Source organism: Scaptodrosophila lebanonensis, unplaced genomic scaffold (genome assembly GCF_003285725.1).
Source record: "Scaptodrosophila lebanonensis strain 11010-0011.00,11010-0021.00 unplaced genomic scaffold, SlebRS2 tig00000199-arrow-arrow-pilon, whole genome shotgun sequence".
NCBI lineage: Eukaryota > Metazoa > Arthropoda > Insecta > Diptera > Drosophilidae > Scaptodrosophila > Scaptodrosophila lebanonensis.
This window is the reverse complement of record NW_022060611.1, coordinates 230,796-251,690: the sequence shown is the minus strand read 5'-3', so window position 1 is coordinate 251,690 and position 20,895 is coordinate 230,796. Positions and strand designations below refer to the sequence as shown.

Sequence of the window (20,895 nt, the reverse complement as noted above, 5' to 3'; positions counted from 1 at the left end):
AACTTTGTGCTGCATACATACACGCATATAAACACGCATAGGTACGTGATGTAAATGTATGCTGTTAAAACTGAACATAAACATGTATTCTAATTTAATTTAATTAATTAATTTTAATTAATTCATTCATTCTTTTTTTTTAATAATTTAATTTTTTTTTTAATTTTTCCTTTTTGCGGAGAGTACAGGCTATTTTACTGTCGGGCTTGATCGACTGTAGCGTTCTCTCTTGTTTTAAATTAATTAAAAAACTTTTTTTTTTCCTCTTTTCCTTTTTGTTGGTACAGAGTATTTAAGAGTTGAGCTCGCTCGACTTGAGCATTCCATTCTTGTCTCTAATTATATTTGTTGTTTTTAAATTTTTATTTTTACAATAGTTTTCATGATTGCTTTATATACTTTACTTAAAGCACATTACACGTTTTTTGAGCAAAAATCATAGACCCAGATGGGCACTTAAATACTTCAGTTGCGCTACCACCTTGTGCAATAAGCCAACCCAATCTAGAATGAGAAGTAATAAATATCCATTATGGCAAGCCTTGGAAAACTATGCATCGATATTTTTACCCTGTACATAAACGGTAAAAGGGTATACAAGTTTTGTGCGAATGTATGTAAAACAATAAGAAGGCGTGGCAGACCCCACAAAGTATATTCTGGATTAGGATGACATTGTATCGAGGTTCCCATTAACCTCCTCTTACTATTTTAAGTTTTATTATGATAGGTCTGTTATGAAGAAAGTTATTGGCATATATGTTATCTCTGCCCAAGATCTGCCCGCAGCTGTTGATCCCGACGTAATTTATTTGTTTATTAAGGTAAAAAATGTTTGTAATTTGTTCTGGTTTGGGATAGAAGGTATTTGAGTTTTCTTGTTATATTCTGTACATGAAATGTACAAATTTTGCACAAAGATGCCTTATGTGTGTACGCTGCACGATTTTGTTTTATTTTTTTGATTTCTCTCCCAATTTTCCCGATTTTCCAATCGTATAATCGCCTATATCTCGGACTATAAGACCTAGGAACACCAAATTTTAGTCCGAGATGCCTTTTGTGAACACGCAGAAAATGTATATTTTGGAATTTCCCTCCCTCCCTCCTCTAAGCCGCAATTATGATGATCTTTTATAACTCCCGTAGTTCTTGAAATTTCGAACTCAAATTTGCAAATACCCCCAGCTGGTGATTATGTGTCCGTATGCCAAGTTTCACTATGATAGACCGACTTAACAGGAAGTTATAGCCATAAATGTAATTGCTGCCCAAGCGCTGACCGCACTTGTTGTTGTTACTGGTTTGCACAGGCACACGAGACATATACAGATACACACATACACCCATAATTATTCTACACATATGTACAGAGTATTTCAAAGTCGGGACACCCGACTTTATCTTCTCTACTTGTTTTCGATTTGATTTGTACTTACATACTCTCGAATTCAGCAGCGCTTGTGTCAACTCCAAAATAATTTGATTCCGCACAAAGTTCTTGGGCAGAAATCAAGAAAAAAATTTGCGTTGGTGTCAACTTTAGCCCTGGTAGTCGGTACATTCCTTTAACAGGACCAGTCAAAGAAAGCATTGAGTGATACGAAATCTGCATTCCTCCAGAATGTATAAGTACATCCATTCTGCTAAAATTCGAAAATATATTGACTGAATGTGGAACACATCGCATTGCTTTATCGTCAAACGACTTTGTTATTGATCGTAGAATTTCTTTTGCAATGGATACACCAACCGAAGCATAGTGCAAATATGGAGGCAATCCAGAATTGAAGTATGGTGCCAATATAACCGATAAAGGTACAACTGTAACAACAATTATCAATGTTATAATGCTTCATTAAATATGGTGTTCATACTAACCAATTGAATGGCTTAAAGTATCATAAAAAATAGTTGACACAATTGGATAGGCCCACCTAACATATTAAAAAAAATTATAATAATAATATTCAGTTTTTAATTATAATGTTGAATGAAATTTAAATTTGATTACAAATTGAACTTACGCATCATGGGAAACCATAACCATATTATTTGGGTCTGGAATTAATTTGGTTTTTTTATATATTCGAAGAACGTTTTCAAACCAACTATCTGATTGGATATTTAGAGTTTCCATTGATTTGATTAATTTTGTAATATTTTTAAATCCTTCCCACGTCTTCGATTGTATTTTTAAGGCGGAGAGCTTTACTAATGCTGCACCTTTTAAAGATGGCGACCTTTTTAAATGTGCCTTTAGAGATTTAAAAACAGCTTCTGCCTAAAATACAGAATCTTCAAATAAAAATTCAGTCTTAAAAATATGACTTACCCGCTTGGTTTTTTCTATTATATCATCCGAAGAATGTTTCGAAATGTATAAAGCAGATGTTACATCTGGTAATGCCCACATTGTAGAACGAGTGCAAACTTCAGCATTTGCATAATCTTTAGGCAAAATTTCTAATGCGCAAAGCAGTAGTATAGAATTATGTGCAACTCGAGATGGGTATTTGCTAAAAAATTCTTCTAAGGCCTTAAGGTAATCTGAATTGCGCACAATTATCGGTCCACTCCAGGTTTTTGGTATAAGAAGGGTCCAGTTGAACTAAAAATAAAGAAATATTGCTTAATTCATGTATATTAAAAAAATATAAAATGTTTAGTTCTATATTCACACCGTATATAAAAAATATAATAATTTGTAACAGGTATAGTCCACCCGTCTAAGTTTGTTTGCTTAATTATTTACTATATGTTTTTTTCATCGCACGCGCATGCACGACGAACATTTTTCTAAACACGGCCCAACACGGCCGAACAGAACCTTGTTATAACCATTAAATGTAAAAACGAAAAATATATCCATATTAAGCACTTCAAATTTGTATTAAAAAATATTAACATATCTCTATGCGAGCTAAGAAGGCGTCGGTGCTACAGAACTTCAAAAGATTTCATTTTTCGAACTTCCCCTCCAACCCAGCTATGAGACACATCTGACTGTCGATGCTTACATTTGACTGACTACTTCTATATAAATCCTATAACGCTATCTGACTAATTGTGTTTAAATTCTGTAACGTACTATCTATATATATAAAACAGTTTGTCCTGACTGACTGACTGACTGATTGGTGATCAACGCACAGCCCAAACGGTAAAAGCTAGGATGCTGAAATTTGGGCTCAAGTATCCTATCATGCTGTAGATGAGCACTAAGAAGGGATTTTGGAAAATTCTAGCTCCAAAGGGGGGAAAACGAGCTCCAAAGTTTGTTTGAAAAATCCGCACTTTTCAACCGATCGACTTAAAACTTAGTTTCTAAAATCAATTAAAGGAGCTTGAAAGGGGGAAAAGTAGCTCCAAAGTTTGTTTTAAAATTCTGCATTTCTGAATCGATCAACTTTAAATTTGGTTTTTATAATCTATAAAAGAATACAAACCAAACTGCATACTCGGTTTTTCGAAATTTGTGTTGGAGCTTGAATTATTGGGGTTTTCTTGGGGCACAAAAGGAAACCGCGTCAACAGCCCACAGGCCAAACGGTAAAAGCTAGGATGCTGAAATTTGGGCTCAAGTATCCTATCATGGTGTAGATGCGCACTAAGAAGGGATTTTGGAAAATTCTAGCTCCAAAGGGGGGAAAATTAGCTCCAAAGTTTGTTTGAAAAATTCGCATTTTTCAACCGATCGATTTAAAACTTAGTTTCTAAAATCAATTAAAGAATGCAAAGAAAACTGCATACTCGGTTTTTTTTAATTTTTTGTTGGAGCTTGAATTATTGGGGTTTTCTTGGGGCACAAAAGCAAACCGCGTCAACAGCCCACAGCCCACACGGTAAAAGCTAGGATGCTGAAATTTGGGCTCAAGTATCCTATCATGGTGTAGATGAGCACTAAGAAGGGATTTTGGAAAATTCGAGCTCCAAAGGGGGGAAAAGTAGCTCCAAAGTTTGTTTTAAAATTCTGCATTTCTGAATCGATCAACTTTAAATTTGGTTTTTATAATCTATAAAAGAATACAAACCAAACTGCATACTCGGTTTTTCGAAATTTGTGTTGGAGCTTGAATTATTGGGGTTTTCTTGGGGCACAAAAGGAAACCGCGTCAACAGCCCACAGGCCAAACGGTAAAAGCTAGGATGCTGAAATTTGGGCTCAAGTATCCTATCGTGGTGTAGATGCGCACTAAGAAGGGATTTTGGAAAATTCTAGCTCCAAAGGGGGGAAAACGAGCTCCAAAGTTTGTTTGAAAAATCCGCACTTTTCAACCGATCGACTTAAAACTTAGTTTCTAAAATCAATTAAAGGAGCTTGAATTATTGGGGTTTTAATATTTATTCACTATTTCAAATGAAAAGTTTGTGTTATAAATTTAGTCCGATCGTTTTTAAAATTTGGATAATGTAATCTACGTAACTAAATCTACAACTTTGCATTCAAGGATTTTCAAAATATGCATTTTACAAAAGCAGGCAGAACAAACAATACAAAATATCAAACAGTTGGGGACAACTAAGTATACATACACACACACACATACATACAAACAGCTGTTCGTGTAGTTGCGTGCAAACGATTGAAATAGCCAAAGCAACATGTGAGACACTAATGTGTGAATGTCCATACATATGTGCACATCTATGTATGTACATATGTATCTAGATATGTATGTATGTACATTCGTCTTGCACTGACAGAGCAAGAAATGTTAATTAATTGAAAATTATATAACATTTTTAAAAGTAATTTTTTCTTTGTTTAGTGCATTTGGCATTAGTGTTTTCATTAATATTTTATTTATTTATTTATTTATAAAAGAGAAGGTTAACAATTAATTCTTAACCTACTTAAATTTGGAGCACTAGCTGCCAGGGCTTTCAGCTCGCGTATGTATGATTTTTATCATATTTCGGAATAAATGCCTATATTTGTGAGGAATTCTGTTATTGATTGTATGTTGTCTATTGTTGGTGATCTTAGAGCGGTTTCTGGTGTAATGTTCATTTGGGATCTGTAGGGTGTCAGGTTTGGACAGTTAGTAATGATGTGTTGTGCAGTGATGGTGTAGGTGTTGCAGAATTTGCAGATTGGAGGATCCTGTTTTTGGAGTAGATGACTATGAGTGAGAGCAGTGTGTCCGAGACGAAGTCGGGTAAAAGCTCGCATTGGCGTAGTTTTGGCTTCAGGTGGGTATGAAGTGTATAATCCCGTTTGGTTGTATTTTTTGTAGTGGTGAGTGACATTTGTCCAATTGGACAAGTGTTTTAAATTTATGTGGTTGGAGATGAGACGTAAAAGGTCGGCTTTTTCTGCTATCTTTGTCGGTGGTGATGCATCCAAAGTAGCTAGTTTAGCGATTTTGTCAGCAAATTCGTTTCCTGGAATACCCACGTGACTTGGGATCCACATAAGTTTAATGTTTTCTGTTTGGGCGAGAGCATCTCGGATTTGGGATATAATTATGTGTGTATTATTAGGATTTTTTATTGCTGATGTAGAGGATTTGCTATCAGTGCATATTACATGTGGACGTTTTTTGGTAGAAGCGTATTTTACAGCAAGGAGTATTGCGTAGGCTTCAGCTGTGTATATGGAAAAATTGCTGCTTATACAGCCAGAATCCAGAACTTCGTTCTTATTGTTTACCACAGCAGAAGCCGTATTGGTAGATGTTTTTGAGCCGTCTGTATACAGGAATGTTGCATTTTTCTCATCTTTAACCGCTTCATTGAATAAAACACGTAGATGGTGGGGATTGGTGTTGTTTTTGTTATAAATTTCGAGGTCCGAAATAAATGCCTTTGTATTGATGTACCAGGGAGGAATTCTACTTGATTGGATAAGTGTAGGGGTTATATGAAACCCCAATTCCTTAGCTTGTTGGATACATTTGAATATAGAGGAGAGCTTTTTAGGCTGCCTTTTCCTCTTAAGTGCTGTTTTGACGATGTGTATGACATGCTTATTGGCGTTGAGAGTTAGTCTTGGGATGAGTCTAAGGGTTGCTTCAGAAACTCTTTCCTCCAAGGTAGGGAGACCCGCCTCTGTTAGCACCATGTGGGTTGGAGAGGTCGGGAAAGCGCGGATGCTCCGTTTTACTGCAGTGTGGTAAGGGGGGCCTATGTTCCTTAAATTGGTTTTGCAAGTGTGCCCGTAGATAAATAGCCCATAGTCTATTTTTGAGAGCATAAGTGCCTGAATGATATTGATCATAGTGTTTCTGTGTGTGTGAGATCTTTGAGTGGTTAGATATTTAATTATGTTTAATCTGGCAGATAGGCTTTTCCTAATATAGTTACAATGCTCCTTAAAATTAAGTTTATTGTCAAATATTAAGCCTAGTATTCTTAGATAATTAACATAATGAATAGTAGTATTATTTAAATTAATTTCTAGGGGCTGACAATTGTGTTTTTTGCATATATGTAGCATTTTACATTTATCAAGGGACAGGCAGGCTCCCGAGGTTTGAGACCAAGTATTTATTACTTCTAGAATGTGCTTAAACATAGCATTTACAGTCCTTATATTCTTAAGTTTTGTAAAAATCAGAACATCGTCTGCAAATATAATGTGTTCCATGTGATTGAAGCGATTAAGGATACCAGAGATCTCGTCAAAAGCTAATATAAATAGGGTTACCGACAGTGGGGAGCCCTGGGGGATCCCGTTGTGTAAGGGGAATATATTTGAGTAGGAGTTGTGAATGCGGACGGAGAATTTACGATTTGTTAAAAATGACTTTACGATATTGAACATTTTGGTTCCAATTTTCATTTTTGATAGTTGGTTTAAGACCATGTGTATACCTATTCTGTCAAAAGCCTTCTCGAAATCAAGACTGAGGACTGAAACATGGTTACGTGAGGCTATTGCTGTAGTTGAAAAGTGTTCGAAAATCAGGAGGGCGTCAAGGGTACTATGGTGTTTCTTAAAACCGAATTGAAGCTCACTGAGGGCTCGCTTACTGGTAGCATACCACATTATGCGTTTTGCGATGATTTTTTCGAAAATTTTTCCTAAGCAAGGTAAGAGAGATATTGGACGATAGCTGTTGAGTTCTGTAGGGCACTTGTTAAGCTTAAGTATTGGAATTATTGCCGCGTACTTCCAGCATTGAGGAAAGTTACCTTGATTGAAAATGTTGTTGTACAACCTAAGAACTAAAAGCATAAAACTTTCAGGGAGATTTTTTAGCATAGGATACGAAATTTTATCTTTGCCAGGGGATTTCCCTTTGGCAGTCGCCATTGCGCATTCAAACTCGAGTTTAGATATATTTGTCTCGATCATGTTGGCAAGTTTGGTGGGCCTGGGATTGGTGTATATTGAATTTAGAGTGTTGTTTTTGGTAACAATGAAACGGGAATGGAAGTTGTTATTATGTGAATAATTGGACCAAAATACCGCGAACGAGTTGGCAATTTCCACTTGGTCATAAATAGGGCCGTTTCGGCTGGATATGTGGTTGATGTTTGGCTTTGTAAAGGTACCGCAGAATTTTTTTATGTCTGTCCATATCTGCTTAGGAGGTGATGACGGGTGGATGCTTTCAGTTATGTTTTTGAAGCTGGTGGCTTTGCTTTCGCGGCATTTGTTGCGGAAAGTTGCTTGAGCCTTTTTGTAGCCAATGAGATTTTCAGGTGTTTGGTGGTATTTGTAGGTGAGCCAAGCTCTTTGTTTAATCGACCTTAGCCGATAAAGTTCACTGTTCCACCATGTACAAACTTTTTTTGGGTATGAAGGTTTGGATTGTGGGATAAAATAATGTGCTGCTGTACGGATCATTTTATGAATTCGTGCTGTTTCCTTGTTAATGTTTGGACTAGGTGTGTAGTTGTCTGTTTGAGATACAAGGAAAGATTGGAACCTAGACCAGTGGGCTTTGTCGGTTAGGAATTTGCTCCCGAGGGGTCTTTTTTGAATTTGCCCAGTGGTAAATGTAGTTATTAAGGGAAAGTGGTCGCTCCCATGAAGATCATTCAATGTGAAGCAAGATACGAATGGAAGTAGGTCAGGAGAGCAAATTGATAAATCCACATGGGAAAAAGTTTTATGTGTAGAAAAGTGTGTTGGTTGGCCGTCATTTATGCAACATAAGTTGGATGCTAACAGAATATTTTCAATAATTTTACCTCTAGGATTGACGCGAGGGGATCCCCAAAGAGGACTCCAAGCGTTGAAATCACCCACAATAACAACAGGCGGAGAAAAAGTGTTTAGAATGAGGTTTAGTTCATTTGGACTGAGTTCTTGTTCTGGTAGAATGTAAATATTAACAATGCTTAGTTTTTTAAAGGTATTTATTTCTATTCCTAGAGCAGAAATGTTGGATTCTATGCGAATAATTTTATGCGGCAGGTCTTTTTTAATCAGTAGGGCGATGCCTTGCTTACAAGTATAGATGTTGGGTAAGTTGTGAAAATAGTGGGTATAAGCATTTGAGGTGAATGCGACGGAATTCTGAATTAAATGGGTTTCTTGCACAGCTATTAAATCTGGGTTTTGTTCTTTTGTAAGCACCTGAAAATCTAATAAATTGTTTAGTAAGCCATTAATATTCCATTGCAGGATTGAAAGTGTCATTGCGTTTAAAAGATTGGTTTTGTTTATGTTTAGCTTAGTTTGGATTGCAGGTGCGAGAGAAGAGAGAAAGCGAAATTTGTTCCTCTCCGGGCAAGCGATACATGCACAGTACGATGACGAAATCATTTCGAACGGCATGCCCCGCTAGTCGAGAAGAGGGGATTACATGTAAGCTTATGTTATTCGGAGGTATCGTCGTCTTCGCTGATTATCATATCAGTCGAAGAGAGAACACTGGAGTGGGAGGGGAGAGAGTGGTTGTCCATGTATTGGGAGGGGATGTTTAGGTCGGGTGAACGGAGAGAATATGTTGGTATATTAGTAGATTCTATGTTATCTAAATCTGTTTTGTGTTTTTTATTGGTTACTACGCTAGCAGCGTTTGGAGTGTCGTTTGGTTTTTTTAAGTAACATTTTTGGTTGTTGTTTTTGATATTTTGTTTTACCGTTGTGGTGTTTTGATGATTTGTGTTTGTAGATTTTGTTACAGTCTGCGTGGAGATAAGTGTCTCATTACTTGCTTGCTTTTCTAGTATTTGCCTTGGTAGGTGGGTAGACTCGTTGGTGACATCAGCATAGGAGAGTGTAGGGGATTTGACCTGTGGGCGGCTTAACGCGGTTACTTTTTGTGCAGCTTCTTTATAGGTGCATTTAGTTTGGCATTGTATTTTTAGTATTTCTTTTTGTTGAATAAATTTTGGGCATTTGTTACTTGAAGCGGGGTATTCTTCGTTGCAGTTGGCGCATTGGGTACGGGTACATCCATTTTCGTGTTGCGGGAGGCTACAATCAACGCATATAGCTGGTTTGGAGCACCTCTTGGTGGTGTGCCCAAAGAGTTGGCAATTCTTGCATCTCATGGGGTTGGGGGTATATGGTCTAACTTTTGTTTTGTGCCAGGTAATATCCATGGATTCTGGGAGATGGTATAAATTAAATGTCATCAGAACCACTCCTGTGGGTTTTGGTTTTCCATCGACGATTTTGGTAAATTTATAAACACTTGAGACTCCCTGAGACTTCAGTTCACTTACAATTTCCTCTTCGGGAACATTGATAAGACATGGGGCATAGACCGTGCCTTTGGTAGTGTTTAATGTTTCGTGAAGGCTGCATTTGATTTTGCATATTCCTACTAGTTCAGTAGTTGATAAAAATTTATTGGCAGCTGTTGAGTCTTTAGTGAGGATTAGGATTCGGCCGTCTCTAAGACTAGTGATCTTTATTGTGTCTTTGCTGATTAGTTGTATGGCATGGTGGACCGCAAAGCAAGAGTATTCGTTGAGAGGCTTTGCCGCGTCGGCAGCAGAGACAACAACGTATTTTGGATTAGGTAGTTGGAGCACGGGAAGACCGGGGTATGACACTAAGGGTTTGTGGAACGACTTAATTTTCTTGTTTTGAGGGGGGTCGGCTAGCATAGCGAACCGATTGTCCCCCAGGCTAGCTTGCCCTGGGGGCATATTATCACTATCTATTAAGAACACGAGGTTTTGCACCGAGTTCGCAGTGAAGCACAGAGGGAAAGAAAACAGAAACCGAGTAAAGTCAAAAGCGTGTAAGAGTTTTAAGAAAGATAAGCGGAGTAGCTGTCTTAAACGTCTGCACCGATTGAGTGATAGCCGAAGACTGTTTTCATTAATAACTTTATGCAGCAACAACAAATATCAAATAGTTGGGGACATCACATACACACACTCACACACAACAAGCAACAGTTCGTGTCTATGTGTGCGGTTCTCTACGTACGGTTGAAAAAGTAAAGAGAAACATACATATGTACATATGTATGTATGCCTGTGTATGAATATAGCATGTATGTACATTCGTATTGATAGCTTTCGTTAGATTTATGCTCTCATCTGCTCTTTCATATACGATCTTATTTGTTAGTTCTGTTAGAAATACATGTCGTGAAATTAATGTTAGGTTACTAAATTTATTTATAATTTGTAAATTGCGTGTGCTATTAATAGGTAAAAGATTCTTACTATGCACACTAATATAAGCAGATCCACAGCGAGTAGTAAAACTCTTATCAAGGTTCTTGCAAAACAAAAAAAACGGTTTACAAATATGCCATATAAATGCACAAAGTCTTTGCAACAAAATTGAAGAGTTTAGGTATTTGTTTGTAAAGTCCAATGTTGATGTTATATGTGTGTCGGAAACGTGGTTTGTCTCTCAACTGAGTGATGTCTTAGTTGCATGTGATGGCTATGATCTTTATCGATCCGATCGAGAAGGCCATGCAGGAGGGGTTGCTATATATATTGCCAAACAACTAAAATCAAAAGTAATAAGCAAACAACCCATTGGGAGTACGATTGAGTACCTGTTCCTCGAAATCTGTGGTAATGGAAGCTCAACAGGTATGCTAATTGGCTGTCTTTATAGACCTAATCGTTCCATAGATTACTCAGAAGCCATTGACACGATTACGACATTGTCGTTAAGATATGTAGACATAGTCATAACTGGAGACCTTAATAGCAATATGCTAACTGAGCGGCACCTCGCCTATGAAATGTCTTCACTGGGCTTAAATCTTGTCAATTCGTCTATGCCAACCCATTTCTCCAACACGATTAATACGTTACTTGACGTTTTTTTTGTTAGTGATACTAATAAGATTCTCCTATATGACCAAACTAGCAGGTATTGCCCGTCTTAACCCGGCTCAATATAATGTTTCCAATTGTATTTATTTTGTGTGTGCATAACCTACCCATATGTTTTCACCTTATAAGTTACCAGTAGGAAGGCATTTAAGGTATTTAAATGAACATTTTCTGTTCTTGACAAAAAATTGTTCAGTAGTCCGTTACATTTTTGTTCTTGCCAAACTATTTCTTTAAACGAACATGACCACTATAACTAATATTTTTTTAAACCTCCCCCCTTTGGAGTTAGAATTTTCCAAAAGCCTTTCTTAGTGTGCTCCTACACTATGATGGATACTATGAAAGGATACTTGAGTCCAAATTTCATCTTTTACCGTTTGGGCTGTGCGTTGATCACCAATTAGTCAGGACAAACTGTTTTATATATAGAGATAACGCAACGTTTTAAGATAGACTATGTGCAAAAAAGGGGAATAATTATAAGGGTATATCCTAATTTTAAATTCACATTTGAGTCAATACGGTCACGCACAAACTCGGAATATGAAACACGGCACTCGTGTCAATGCCGTGCAGCGATGAGCCACGATCAAAAAGCACTGACAATTCTCATCTCAATTTGCTAGAGTAAAACTTTCGATAGTTGAAGCCACCGATACCATCAAAATATCGAAGTTTGAATGCAATAAGCAGAATATTTAAATAACAAAATCTAATTATTTATTGACATCAATAAGAACAAATCATATACATACATACATCTGCCCGCAATGCGAAGCAGAATATGCGTAGCTCCGTTATTCGGTTTCTGCTTTACTATCGCATACGCAGTCGTTGCTTAGCGACGGTAACTGTAAACTTTTGGCGTTTTGCCTTTGCAATTAACATTAAATGGTCAAAACGAAAGAAGATGAGCGAGCCAACAACTTGAAGTTGTTGTTTTGTATTTACATGCTTCATACATATACAGGCATAGATACATATGCTTGTACATATGTATGTATGCATGGGCACACATAGACACGAACTGTTCCCAACTATTTGATATTTGATATATGGCAAGTAAAAAACATATTGCTATATTTTAATCGTTGAATGCCAATTTGTTGATATAGTTATGTTGATTACATTACCCAAATTTGAAATCGATCGGACAAAATTTATAACACAAACTATTCATTTGAAAAAGTGAATAAATATTAAAACCCCAATAATAAAATTAAATGCGATATATCGAAAATATCGATACTTGTGTTGATATATCGTAATACATGTCGAATACAAATACATCGAAAAACATCGTTTGAGAGTTATTGATTATAATACTGTATTCGATTGTACACTGTACACATACATACATACAAATTTATTTGTATGTGTACTGTAACTGTAAACTTTTGGCATTTTGCGTATGTAATGAACAGGCGTAAATGATCAAAACGAAAGAAGATTTGCGAGCCAATAACTTGAAGTTGTTGTTGTTGTTTTAAAAATTTTGATTTGAAACCATAGAAAACTATTTTTTACAATTAAACAACAGTGTTCGATAGCCCACTGCATACTTGTACATACAAACCTATATATGTATATAGGAATGTATGAACGTACATACATACTTATTGATGTACATACATACATATGTACATGCTATACATACAGACGTATGTACGTATGTAATACATATGGTGCTGGCGTAATTCATAATGCGAAATTCTTTCTAAGGGGAGAAATGTCCCCCCTGCCCAACCTGTGTACGCCCTTGTAGTCCGTTGTCCTAAAAACCCCTTATGCCAAATGTACTAAACAAAGAAAAAATAGCATAAAAATGTTTATGTTATAATGTTAATAATTTTTAATTAATTAACATTTCTTGCCCTGTCAGTGCAAGACGAATGTACTTTTGTACATACATATGTATGTATGTATGTACATACATGTGTACAAATGAACATTCACACATTAGTGTCTCACATTTTGCTTTGGCTACTTCAACCGTTTACACGCAACTACACGAACAGCTGCTTGTATGTATGTATGTGTGTGTGTGTGTATGTATACTTAGTTGTCCCCAACTGTTTGATATTTTGTATTGTTTGTTCTACCTGCATTTGTAAAATGCATATTTTAAAAATCGTTAAATGCAAAGTTGTAATTTTAGTTACGTAGATTATATTACCCAAATTTAAAATCGATCTGACAAAATTTATAACACAAACTTTTCATTTGAAAAAATGAATAAATATTAAAACCCCAATAATTCAAGCTCCAACACAAATTTTGAAAAACCGAGTATGCAGTTTTGTTTGTATTCTTTAATTGATTTTAGAAACTATGTTTTAAGTCGATCGGTTGAAAAATGCGGATTTTTCAAACAAACTTTGGAGCTATTTTTTCCCCCTTTGGAGCTCGAATTTTCCAAAATCCCTTCTTAGTGCTCATCTACACCATGATAGGATACTTGAGCCCAAATTTCAGTTTCCTAGCTTTTACCGTTTGGGCTGTGGGGTGTTGATTGTGTTTCAATTTTTCCACGGAAAACCCCCCTTTTTTCATGCCCCAGGAAAAATGGTGAAAATCCAAGTATACAGTTTTTTTTGTATTCTTTTTGAGAATATACAAACTAAGTTTGAAGTTAATCGGATAAAAATTGTAGATTTTTCATACAAACGTTGGAGCTCGTTTTCCCCCCTTTGGAGCTCGAATTTTCCGAAACCCCTTCTTAGTGCTCACTTTCACTATAAGAGGGATCTTGTGTCCAAATTTCAGCTTCCTAGCTCTTACCGTTTGGGCTGTGCGTTGATTGCCAATCAGTCAGTCAGGACAAACTGTTTTATATATATAGAGATTGACGTACCAGCATTTTCTAAGCATGATTTAATTTACTTGACGTATGAATTTAACTCACATCTGACTGACCAAATCGTATACTTAAGGGACTTAAGGAGCATTAATCTTGGACTACTGTGTAGCGAAATTGTACATAGGTTGGAACTCAATATATTTACTGACCGACGTAAACTCTCAATTAAGACAACTGTCCATTTACATTGACGCATTATATGATAGGCATGTACCCTTAAAAAAGAAAATTTTTAAAGCTAGTCATAAACCATAGTTTAATCATGATATTGCTACAATAATTAGGGAACGCGATACTGCGTACTCTAGGTGGAAGCGATACAAAACTCCAGAACTCTACCAGCAATTTAAGATTTTTAGACGGTCAGTAAATAAAATGATTTCTAGGGAAAAGTGTCACTATTACTCTGCCATATTCAAAAACGCAATATGAGCTAAGCAGAGATGGGGTGAGCTCAAAAAGTTTGGTATAGGAAAACGAAAAGTTTCCCCAAAAATTACAGCTGATGTCAATGACCTGAACAGAAAATTTCTGCAATCGACTGTACCAGATATCTTGATTAACCCTTACATTGACGCCAGAGTAAATACTGTCTGTACTAATAGCTTTAGTTTTATGTGTGTAACTCCCTGTGATGTCCTGAGCTCTGTTCTTAGAATTAAGTCGAACTCCATTGGTATGGATAATATGTATCCAAAATTTCTTAAATTAATTCTGCCCAAAATAATTAATCATATAGCGCACATATGTAACACTGCGCTTACGACTTCGTGTTTTCCCGATACTTGGAAATTAGCCAAAGTAATTCCCGTTCACAAGGGTAAGGATGAATACAGACCAATATTCATTCTGCCATTTCTATCCAAGGTTTTCGAAAATATTATGGCTAATCAAATCAATAAATACCTAGCACAACATTCATTACTGTGCAATAAACAATCTGGTTTTCGCAAATTTAGATTTAGTACTAGTGCCATACTAGACGTTACAGAAAATATTAGAGAGCAACTTGACGATAGTAATGTTAAATTTTTGATGCTTCTAGACTTTAGCAAAGCTTTTGACACGGTAGATCATAATATCTTATGTACCAAGTTACACAAATTCTTTAATTTTGCAAGCAGTGCTGTAAAATTAATATCGTCCTATTTACATGGACGAAGCCAAGCTGTGAGAACCGATAGTGCTATATCAACATTTCTACTTGTAAAACGTGGAGTACCCCAAGGTTCAATCCTTGGTCCACTCCTCTTCTCGTTATATGTTAATGATCTCCCAGCCTCGTTGTCCAATTGCAGTGTTCATATGTACGCTGATGATGTCCAAATGTATGTTAGTTGTCCGTTACGTAGTATAAATGAGTGTGTGAATTTATGTAATGATGAACTGTCAAATGTTAGTAAATGGGCTAAGTGCAATGGCTTGTCACTAAATCCTGGAAAATCGAAATGCTTTATAATATATAAAAAGTTACTTAGTACGGAAAATTTGCCTAAGTTATCACTCAATAACGCACAAATTGAATACGTGGATCATATTCTAAATCTTGGTATCACCTTCAACCGTTCTTTGTCCTGGAGTGATCACGTATCCAAGGCTGCAGGAAAAACTTATGGCTTACTCAGACAACTTTCGTTGACTCAGCAATTCTTGCCCATATATATCAGACTATTAATCGCTAAAACCTATCTGATACCCACGCTCTGCTATGGTATCGAAATTTTTAGTAACTGCGATAGTGCCTCTCAGCACAAACTAAATGTAGCATATAATAATATAGCCCGATATGTTTATAATGTAAAGAGGGGAGAGCACATATCCAGTTTGGCACACAGCATTTACCATATGAAGTTTAGAACATGGGTAGATTCTAGAAACTTAATTATGATGCATAAAATTATATATACCAGAGAACCGGGCTATTTATTTGAAAAACTACGTTTTAGTGCATCCTCAAGAACCAATAATATAAACAGTATACGATACAATCTTGGCTGTTCTGAACGGCAGTTCTTTATTCATGCTATTCGCCTTTGGAATCAGCTACCTCAATATTTAAAGAAAATTAGTAGTGCATCGCAATTTAGGGAAAAATTAAATTTGTTCTTAAAAATAAGTAACTAACAACATAAAATATCTACAACATAATATAGTCTATTAGATTTAACTTCAATTTTATAAAATAGGTTAAGCAGGTTAATCAAACCGTCTTAAGTTTGTTTAATGAAAATTGTATGTTTCTAGTGACTAGTGCATTAATTTATAAGAATTTATTTCTTGTTGCACTAGGAAATAATAATAAAATAATAGAAGCAAAAAATAACAACAACTGCAAGTCATTAGCTCGCTCTTCTTCTTTCGTTTTGACCATTTAATGTTAATTGCAAAGGCAAAACGCCAAAATGTTACAGTTACCGTCGCTAGGCAACGACTGCGTAAGCGATAGTAAAGCAGAAACCGAATAACGGAGCTACGCATATTCTGCTTCGCATTGCGGGCAGATGTATGTATCTATGTATATGATTTGTTCTTATTGATCTCAATAAATAATTCGATTTCATTATTTAAATATTCTGCTTATTGCATTCAAACTTCGATATTTTGATGGTATCGGTGTCAGTGCTTTTTGATCGTGGCTCATCGCTGCACGGCATTGACACGAGTGGCCGTATTGACTCAATATGGCACGAAAAGACTCAAATGTGAATTTAAATTTGGACTCAAGTATCGTTTCATAGTATCCATCATAGTGTAGGAGCACACTAAGAAAGGCTTTTGGAAAATTCTAGCTCCAACGGGGGGAAAACGAGCTTTAAAAAATATTAGTTATAGTGGTCATGTTCGTTTAACGAAATAGTTTGTCAATAACAAAAATGTAAGGGACTACTGAACAATTTTTTGTCAAGAACAGAAAATGTTCATTTAAATACCTTAAATGCCTTCCTACTGGTAACCTTTAAGGTGCAAACATATGGGTAGGTTATGCACACACAAAATAAATACAATTGGAAACATATTGAGCCGGGTTAAGACGGGCAATACCTGCTAGTGTTAAATAAAAAACAAGATGGAACGCTACAGTCGAGCTAGCCCGACAGTAAAATAGCCTGTACTCTCCACAAAAAAGAAAAATTAAAAAAAAATATTTAAAAAAAATGAAATAATTAAAAAAAAATTAATTAATTTATTAAATTAATTAAGAAAATGTACTTAATACATACATAGGAGACATGTTTATGTTCAGTTTTACATTTACATGACGTGTATATGCGTGTTTATATACGTGTATGCATGCAGCTCAAAGTTGAACCAAAGCAGCAACAACAACAACAGCTGCAGGCAGCGTTGCAAGCAGCGATTTTATTTATGGCTAAAACTTTCTTCAGAATTTACCTATCATGATGAAACTTGGCATACGGACACATAATCACTAACTGGACACTAACTGACTACCAAATTTGAGTTCGAAATTCCAAGAATTACGGAAGTTATGAAAAAAACACGAATTGCGGGGGAGGGGGGGGGGGGGTTGTATTAGAATAAAAATAAATAAACTTGACCCGCCTAGGACTTAGGGGAAGTTTTGTTATTCTAGCTCTTGTACCTTCTGAGATCCCTGCGCTCATACAGACGGGCAGACGGGCAGACGGACATGGCTAAATCGACTCGGCTTATCACCCTGATCAAGAATATATATACTTTGTGGGGTCTGCCACGCCTCCTTCTGTGTGTTACATACATTCGCACAAAACTAGTATAGCTTTTCACCCTTTGGGTACAGGCTATAACAAATATGCCATTTGCATTAATATTAGCCAGCAAGAATTTGCGAAAATAAAATGTTTAGAAAATACAACGCTTTTTTTCACAACTGGGATTCGTGTCATAAAGATTCTCTAGTTTTGATGATTCTGTATTTTAATAGCTTTTTGAGTATTGAGTATATTACTCATTTGTTTGAACTGCTATATATTTTCTCGATCAACATATTTGATTTGAGAAACGTTGAATATAAGAATTGAATTGAAAATTCAGCGTAAGCAGACGTGTTTCTCAGTCGCTCCGGAAAATGCAAAAAGAACTTCAAATAGCAAATGCTAATTTCACATCTTTTAAACACAGTGAAATAAATAAATAATCAGCTATACAAGTGCAGTTTTGTGTTTTGCTTCCCCAACCAAATTTTCCAATAATTTAAAATAAATCCGAGAAAAACTCAAAACAAAACAAGTAAAAAAGCTAAAGTCGGGTGTCCCGACTTTGAAATACTCTGTACATATGTTTACAATAATTATAGAAAATAAAAAAAATTAAGAAAATAAAAAAAAAAATTTGATCGATTTTACCTCTCTCGGTATTCGAACTCACGTAAAGGGTGTATAATTGCACATTTACATAGCAATTGCGTCTGTGTGAGTGTATGTATGCCTATGCGCATCAATTCGTGTCTGTGTAAGCATTTTCGCAGTCAACCAAACAGCAACATCAACAACAGCCGCGGGCAGCGCTTGAGCAGCGCTGCAGCAGCGCTGCATCAGCAAATATATTTATGGCTATAACTTCTTGTTAAATCGGTCTATCATAATGAAATTTGGCATACGGACACATAATAACTAACTGGGGGTATTTCCAGGGGGGAAGTGGGGGGGAAAATCAAAAAAATAAAACAAACTCGTATAGAATACACACATAACGCATCTTCGTGCAAAATTTGGTGTCTCTATCTCTTATAGTCTCTGAGATCCAGGTGTTCATACGGACGGACAGACGGACAGACGGACAGACAGACAGACAGACAGACAGGGCTAGATCGACTCGTCTCGTCATGCTGATCAAGAATATATATACTTTGTGGGGTCTGCCACGCCTCCTTCTGCCTGTTACATTTTTCAGCTCCCGCAAACCTAATATACTCTTGTACATTTCATGTACAGAGTATAAACACTCAAAACAATAATACACATTTGCGCCTAAAGCAATAAACGCGCGCAAAAAATACAAGTACACATCACTATAGCAAAACGCGAACACACAGCCACAGTTACACATACCCAACCAACTCAAAAACAAAATTGCATTGACGCTAAGCTCAAAGTACACTAATCAATATGGCACCGCAACCTAACAAGCGAAAACACAAATACAGAGCTTAAGGAGGGTCGTCAATCTGATGCTCTGTCATCTAAGATCATGGCAATTGTCAATCTGCGCTTCGAGGAGCAGGCTATCCTTATTACCTCCAATATGGGAGACGCAGAACAGCGCATTCTCAACTCGCTGCTGGAGCGTCTGGACCGTATGACTGGCGAGGTGAAGAAGCTACACGACACGGTGGATTCGTTTCATGATAGGGTGAAGAACTTGGAGCGAGAGGTTGATGAGCTGACTTCATTGAGGGAGCGGGTTGGTGGGCTGCAGGTGAAACTCGCTTTGCAGCTGAACGCAAATGTTGCGTGCGACGTAAGAGTGCACGGTGTCCCTTATGTTGAGGGGGAAAATGTACGTGCCCTCTACAATGCCTTGTGTTTCGCCATGCACGCAACACCACCGCCGAGAGCACGGGAAATTTTCCGAGCAAAAAGATCGCAGGTGTCTCAGGTAGATCAGCAGCTTACCGTCGCGAAAAAAAAAGCACTAAGCTTGCAAATGCTTGGGTTTGACTCTCCGGTTCCCATTTATGTCAATGAACAGTTAACTAGGGAACTTTTTAATCTTTAAAGAGGCAATTAAGCTAAAAAAGCTGGAAAAACTAGTTGCTGTGTTCTCGCGAAGAGGCATAGTACATGTAAAGAGAACGAAGAATGAGAGCGTACAGCTTATTCAAAGCAGAGACGAGCTTTTGAAGCTCGCATACGATAAAGACCATGGGTTTCTCTCCACCGTCTTCTACTAGTAACAGTAACTCTGCTTTAGAACCCATCACTAGCTTCTGCTAAGCATATTTGTATTAGGTTTAAGTATAGGCTAAATTGCTCAACTAATCTAAGCGTAAGTGTTAATGTATGTAAAGTGTGCAGTGTGACTGCTCTAAACAAAGTGCGTATGCAAACGCTTGTTTTTAGTTTCAATATTAAATAACACAAGATCCGACTCCACAGCGAGCAGCCAAACTATGTTAAAGGTTCTAAGTAAGCAAAAGAATGGTATACATATATGTAAACTTAACGCACAGAGTTTAGTAAAAAAAAAAAATGGATGAGTTTAGGTATTTGTTTGTTAATTCTAATGTAGATGTAGTTTGTGTGTCCGAAACGTGGTTTGTGTCTTGTCTTAATGATAATAATGTATGTTGTGATGGGTATAGAGTTTATCGTTCAGATCATGAGGGGCATGCGGGGGGTGTAGCCATATATGTCAGAAATAATTTCAAAGCTTATGTGATTCGCAAACAGCCAGTAGACAGTAATATTGAGTATTTGTTTTTACAATTATCAAATAGTAGAAATATGGAAAGCATACTAGTTGGATGTGTTTATAGACCAAACAGAAACACTGACTATACGGATTTTTTGAGCATTCTCTCCTCGGTGTCCCTGAAACATAACTATATTGTCCTGGCTGGTGATTTCAATAGCAATATGCTAGTTGAACGACATTTAAGGGACGATATGGTGTCTCTTGGCATGAAGCTAGTGAACTCTACAGTACCTACACATTTCTCTAACACACCTGACATCCTTCCTGACGTATTTTTTGTAAATGACACGGAGAAAATGCTCCTATTTGACTCTCTGTACCAGCTTTTTATACTCTGTACATTAAATGTACAAGAGTATATTATGTTTCCGGAAGCTGAAAATGTAACAGGCAGAAGG

The 20,895-nt window shown here is 36.6% G+C and overlaps 1 protein-coding gene across 1 annotated transcript in view; it reads right to left on the bottom strand.

Moving 5' to 3' along the window:
- Window positions 1-334: 334 nt before the first annotated feature.
- LOC115629998 (endothelin-converting enzyme homolog) overlaps window positions 335-20,895 on the bottom strand; it is a 138,356-nt gene continuing 117,795 nt past the window's right edge. Inside the window, exons 4-8 of the mRNA XM_030526626.1 lie at window positions 2,336-2,611; window positions 2,028-2,284; window positions 1,882-1,937; window positions 1,440-1,824; window positions 335-504 (exon numbers count right to left, since the gene is read on the bottom strand). Of these exons, the coding sequence (XP_030382486.1) occupies window positions 405-504; window positions 1,440-1,824; window positions 1,882-1,937; window positions 2,028-2,284; window positions 2,336-2,611 (1,074 nt within the window). The 3' untranslated portion in view covers window positions 335-404. The remainder of the gene's footprint in view (window positions 505-1,439; window positions 1,825-1,881; window positions 1,938-2,027; window positions 2,285-2,335; window positions 2,612-20,895) is intronic.